The sequence below is a fragment of the Colobus angolensis genome, unplaced genomic scaffold (genome assembly GCF_000951035.1).
Source record: "Colobus angolensis palliatus isolate OR3802 unplaced genomic scaffold, Cang.pa_1.0 Scaffold662, whole genome shotgun sequence".
Lineage (NCBI taxonomy): Eukaryota > Metazoa > Chordata > Mammalia > Primates > Cercopithecidae > Colobus > Colobus angolensis.
In genome coordinates this window covers 318112-324509 of record NW_012120288.1, presented here as the reverse complement: position 1 = coordinate 324509, position 6398 = coordinate 318112, and the positions used below count along the sequence as shown (strand labels likewise).

Genomic DNA, 6398 nt, shown 5'->3' with positions numbered 1-6398 from the left:
AACAGTCCCTGGATCCTCCATAGATCTTTCCTGGATAAATGCATCTCCTTCCCTGCATTCTGCTGAGATGGTTGACTGGATCCATGACTCACATACCTCATCTCTTCAGCAATCAGTTGTCCGGCTACACCCTTGGCCCTATTTCCAAAGCTTGCTGTCTGGATAGGCTGAGAGTCTTCTAAATAATCAAAGGCTGATTCCTTTTTGCTCAGCAATTCTGTCGTTGATTTATTTCTCCTCCCTTGCATTTTGCAACCAGCAGGGAGGAGAAACCAGGCCACAACTTCCATACTTTGCTTAGAAATGTTCTTAGCTACATACGCAATTTCATCACTTACAAGTTCTACTCTGCATCTAAGAGAATGCAATCTAGCCAAATTCTCTGCCACTTTCTTACAAGGATTGTGTTTCCACATGTTTCCAATACCATGTTCCCCATTCCTGTCTGAAAGCTCACCTTCAACATTCATATTTCTAGGAATATTCTGTTCATGATGATGGATGTATTCTCTGAGATGACAGAAACTTTCTCTATAGTTATATAAACACCCCCCACAATGCTAGAAACTCTCCTCCATTTGAATGACTTCCTGTAATGATGCATTCAGAGGAGAGAAGTGATCTGCTGGGAACTCTTAGAGCTTTCCAAACCGGGTCTACCTGTGCTTGCCCTGGCATTCATTCTCTGCCGCCCTTCTGCATACAATGCTCCTAACTGAAGCCAGCCCCCCACCTCAGCTCAGGATCCCATACCTCCCACCTTCTCAGGGGCTTTGCTCCTGCAATGATCATTCTGTCTCCTGAACCACCAACTGCTCCTAAATGGGATCATTCCCCAACCTAAGGGGGGAACTTACCTCCTCCCCCATGTCCTTCTGTAGCTACTAACATATTTATCTGCTGCCCTTCAAAGTGAAACTGCGTGAACTTATACAACCCACTTCATTGGAGTCATTTTTCAAAATTATATAGAAAGGAAAATGAACCAGAACAGCCAAAACGATTCTGAACTATAACTTTGGGGAACTCACACTACCTAATATCAAGAGTCATGTTAATTCTATAGTAACCCAGAGAACGTGGTACTGGGGAAAAATCAACAGACCAGAATGGAGTCCGGAAATTGGTTCACAGACATGATAAACTTATTTTCAAAAAAGGTGCAAAGGCAATGGAGAAATATTATCTTCTTGAGAAACTGTGTTGTTTTCCCCCTTGCTTCTTGGCCACTACATTCATTATTCTTTACTCCCGTGGGTCCGTTCCCCATGTTTCTCCTTTGCAGTTCAAATGCTCTTCTGTTTAACTGTCTGTCTGCCCCACCACAGTGTGGTGGCCTCCATGGGACATACCACGTGTGGCTCCTTGGTCTTCACATTTCCAGCATGCCAGATATTTCCTGCAACATGGCAGGCACCCATGCATACACAAATGAGAAAAAAGTGTGTATAAATATATATATTAAAATAATTTATTTCTGTCACAAAAGGTCTTTCTGAGACACATCCTCCACTCATGGTGACATGGGACTGTCCCCAGTGTTTCTGGATGCATGAGAATGGTAGGGCAAGAGAGGGAACAAAGCCTCTTAGTCCCTTTCCTTCTACTACAAACATCTTAGGGATGCGAGTCTGGGGACAGTGGGAAAACCCCGGCTGGCCTTGCATGTGCTTGACTCAGTACCCACACCCCTTGCTGCCCAAGTCCCTTGTTGTCCATGTGCCTTGCTGTCTGCCTTGTGTCCCTGCAGAGCTGTGCAAGGAGACATCGTGACTTCCTTCTGTGCTGCTGACTAGGAGTCAGTCAGTAGGTCCGAAGATCAGTCCTCCCAGGGTTGAAGTGGGAGAGAGTGTGAGGAGGAGCCCGCGGCGCAGTCTATGTCCTCCGATTGGGGAAGGTCCTTGAGGTTGCCATTCTTCTCCTAACAGGCGGCGACACAGCCATGGCCTTGCTATCGTGGGTGTCCCAGACAGGGGAGGAAGGAGGGCCATAGAGGGGAGGAGGACCTAGTGAACATGGAGTGAATTTTGAAGGGGGAAACTATTTGTGGTATTTGAGTCCCGGAGGCATATGAAACCGCCCACAGAAGACACATTCCGAAGTCTTCAGTGGAAACCTGGGAGAGGGCAGAGGACTGCGCGGCGCGGGATGGGGTGGGGCGAGGAGGGGCGCCACAGCCCACTAGGCAGGCACCATCCTCACTGCGCATGTCCACTGGGCGTCTTCCCCTCTGCCCCTTTGCCTATGTGGTGAACTCCCTGGAGCTGTGAGGGTGTGAGGGTCGCGTTCCTGCTGTCTGGACTTTTTCTGTCCTACTGAGACACAGCCGGTAGGTCCACAAGCCATTCCTCCCAAGAGTTGAAGTGTGAGTGAGTATGAAGAGGAGCCAGTGGCTATCTGGAGCGCGGGACAGCGTGGTCCACGGCCTCAGAGGCCGAAGGGTCTCAAGGTGCTCGTCCTTCTCCTCGTGAGGTGGCACTGCCATGGGCCTTGTTGTGGTGAGGTCAGAATGAGTGAAGAAGGTGGGCCGCGCAGTTGAGAGCGGTCAGGTGAAAATGGGGCGAGTGCTGGGGGTGCTGGGGCAGGTATCCTAGTCCCTGGAACCCTCGACCGAGGACAGATTCCAGGCTCCTTCGTGTCGACCCGGGAAGAATCAGGGTGGGCATTAAGGAAGGGAACTGGGAATGCTGCGGGTTGGTAACCGTGGCCCTGAGGTCTGTAGAGCGCCTGGCAGAGGTGTACAGTGAGGAGGGCCCAGCGCTGTGTGGCAGCTTCTCAACTCCACCATGAAGTTTGAGTGGGTGGGGCTCTGCGTTCCAACAAAACTTGATTTTAGGGGGGAAATGGGCCTAGCAAATGGGTGTGTGACAAAAGCTGTAGTTACTGCAGTTTTAATTCTCTGGCTGTATTTTCCCAAATGTCTCCACGGAGGAGAGTTCAGTTGTGAAATCAAACCTTATCGGAAATATCCTGTGTCTTTTGCCAGGAGCCTTGAGAAATTGCTCAGTTAGCTTGACCAACTTAATGACTTCGCAAGCATTCAGAAGGTACACACACTTACGCTTGCCCTGAGACTTAGTTCGAAAGTATTTACAAACTTTTACAAAACGACAAGTTAACATTTGGTCATGGAAGTGGTCAAATATAGCTGTCTTTTCAAGTATATTTACCAATTCACAGTATTCTGCTTGCAGTGTGAAATATGATTTGGCGAGGAAGATCAACATATAGGCCTAGACCAAGGAGAAGTGTACCACCTCCTGAGCTGAATGGGCCTATGCTGGTGAGTGTCTTAACCTTTGATGTTTTCTATTAGCAGAAAGTTATTTTTGTAACTTGATGTTGTTGCAAAACTATGTTTTGTAATTGTTGTTGAACCAATATAGACACACCAATAAAGGTGTCCCATGCTGATAAAAATAATCGTGGCATCTCATGAAGGAAAGACTAATCCAAGAGGATTAAGTTCTCCTGTTGTCTGGATGGATGATCTTGTGTTCCCCAGATTTTGCCCATGATTTCCTTCTCATGCTTATTTGCAAAAGATTACACACATTCATCCTAACATAGATTAAAACAGCTTCCAAAGCCCTTGAGGGCAACTGTCTTAGAGTAACCTCTTTGTGGGAAGAGTAACTTTATGAAAAATAAGTATGTGGAATAGTGTTGGAGAAATGTCTTTAGACTTATGATCAGAAACATCTATGTATTCTGTATATTTATATTGTTGAAATGTATTGATAACAAAACTTTTTATCTGCACACACACACACACACACACACACCCCTCGTTCCAGGAGCCCAGTGATGCGGAGCCTCAGCAAGAGGAACCCCCAACTGAAAGTCGGGATCCTACACCTGGTCAGGAGAGAGAAGAAGATCAGGGTGCAGCTGAGATTCAAGGTGCTGGGAGGGGAAAGAAAGAATGTCTATGGGGAGGGAAGGAGGCCTATGTGTGCATCATGCCTTATGCCATGACCAGTAACAGGAGGAAAGAAAACATTGGGAAAGGATCTCAAACGTTTGCTGAGAGTTGGCTGGACAAGTGAAGAGTATAGTTTGCAGCTTCATGTAGTCCCTGGATATAATGAATCTTCTCCTACCTTAGAAATATATTTTGTATGCTTGAAAATACAGTCCTTGCTAAATCAGATGAAACTGTTTAATTTGATGTACAAAAGTGTACATTATTTCACTAGTTTACTTTGATCTTCTTAGAATGTTGCTGATCTTCTTAGCCGAGGTGTCCACAGTATTGTAAGCACCCTTTAACAGCATGTGGAGTGCCAAGTCACCCTACCTTATAACACCCTGAATAAAGCCCATTTGTATAAGGATGTTAGCCCTATTTTGTAAATAAGAAAACTGAGGCTCTGAAATGGAGGCTTACCAAGAACACTTGACTCATGGAGAAGGAATTCATATTTCATTCCAACGTTTGTGTTCTCCCTACCATTCACATTAGAAAACGTGAATGATTTTGCTTGAAATGTTAATACTCGAATGTGTCTGTACTGTAAGGTACTTCAGTATTGGCACAGGACAAAACAAAGTTCAGTGAAGCAGGATAGCAACTCCAGAAAAGACCTCAATGAATGACAGCCACTCTTTCCTTTGCTCTGTATTTTTGACAGTATGGTAAAATCTGGATAATTCGGGACATTGGCATACAGGTAGCTATATTAGTATGATTTTAAGGGGCTTTTAAAGAGTTGTTTATATACTTTATAATTAGAAAACTCGAAGTATGATAAGATTATCATGAAGCAGAAATTATTTCCTCAACAGATAGCATTTTGAAGTTTAACACTGACAGAATTTGGGTCATGGATTACTTTAGCAATTCACTGTTAAGGGGTTTCCAGAATATGACTGTCAACAATGCCTATTAATTTTTTTTTCACTCAAGTTCCTGTACTCTTGTGGAAGACAGCGATTTTGCTGTTATATTTGGTACTTTTATGTGAATGGGATTCGTTTATGGAAAGTTACATATAGGGCCTTTGGACCTAAGGTTATCTAATTTTAACCAAAAAATTTCCAAGTTACCTCAACAGGTAATGAGTGTCAGGACTGTAAGATTTGTCATAGGCTCACCAATACATTCATCTAATCTTTCAGAAAATTACATTTGAGTTATGATTAAAATGCTATCCATTGGGTAGTCTTTAGGTTTCCTAGATAGCTGACACTCACTGTTTATAATACACAATGGTAAAGTATAGGAAATGTAAGTGTGGTGTGATTTTTCCTCAGACTGTCATTTAAGATAAGATTTCATAATACAGGAAAACAAAGGTGGGACATCTTTACATCACATTTATTACCACAGTCGACTGCAGCCTTTTATTTCATAACACTGAGGAAAATAATATTATCATTTCCTTATTTATCTTTCTTGTTTGCCTGCTTCAATTGATAACCTTTGTATTTTTTTATTATACTTTAAGTTCTAGGATACATGTGCACAACATGAAGTTTTGCTACATATGTATACATGTGCCATGTTGGTGTGCTGTACCCATTAACTTGTCATTTATATTAGGTATATTTTCTAATGCTGTCCCTCTCCCCTCCCCCTACCCCACAACAGGCCCCAGTGTGTGAAGTTCCCCTTCCTGTGTCAAAGTGTTCTCATTGTTCAATTCCCACCTGTGAGTGAGACCATGCGGTGTTTGGTTTTCTGTTCTTGCGATAGTTTGCTAAGAATGATGGTTTCCAGCTTCATCCATGTCCCTACAAAGAACATGAAGTCATCCTTTTTTATGGCTGCATAGTATTCCATGGTGCTTATGTGCCACATTTTCTTAATCTAGTCTATCATTGATGGACGTTTGGGTTGGTTACAAGTCTTTGCTATTGTGAATAATGCCACAATAAACATATGTGTGCATGTGTCTTTATAGAAGCATGATTTATAATTCTTTGGGTATATACCCAGTAATGGGATGGCTGGGTCAAATGGTATTTCTAGTTCTAGATCCTTGAGGAATCACCACACTGTCTTTCACAATGGTTGAACTAGTTTACAGTCCCAGCAACAGTGTAAAAATGTTCCTCTTTCTCTACATCCTCTCCAGCACCTGTTGTTTCCTGATTTTTAAATAATTGCCATTCTAACTGGTGTGAGATTGTATCTCGTGGTTTTGATTTGCATTTCTCTGATGACCAGTGATGATGAGCATTTTTTCATGTGTCTGTTGGCTGCATAAATGTCTTCTTTTCAGAAGTGTCTGTTTATATCCTTTGCCCACTTTTTGATGGGGTCGTTTTTTTCTTGTAAATTTGTTTGAGTTCTTTGTAGATTCTGGATATTAGTCCTTTGTCAGATGAGTAGATTGCAAAAATTTTCTCCCATTCTGTAGGTTGCCTGTTCACTCTGATGGTAGTTTCTTTTG

The 6398-nt window shown here is 43.2% G+C and overlaps 1 protein-coding gene across 2 annotated transcripts in view; it reads left to right on the top strand.

Moving 5' to 3' along the window:
* The first annotated feature begins 2238 nt into the window (after nt 1-2238).
* LOC105500431 (X antigen family member 3) overlaps nt 2239-6398 on the top strand; it is a 7171-nt gene continuing 3011 nt past the window's right edge. The window contains exons 1-3 of one of the 2 annotated variants that reach the window (XM_011925926.1): nt 2239-2329; nt 3195-3283; nt 3798-3903. In XM_011925926.1, the coding sequence (XP_011781316.1) occupies nt 3203-3283; nt 3798-3903 (187 nt within the window). In that variant the 5' untranslated portion in view covers nt 2239-2329; nt 3195-3202. Of the gene's footprint in view, nt 2330-3034; nt 3087-3194; nt 3284-3797; nt 3904-6398 lie in introns of those variants that run through there. The other variant, XM_011925927.1, reaches the window with a different exon arrangement.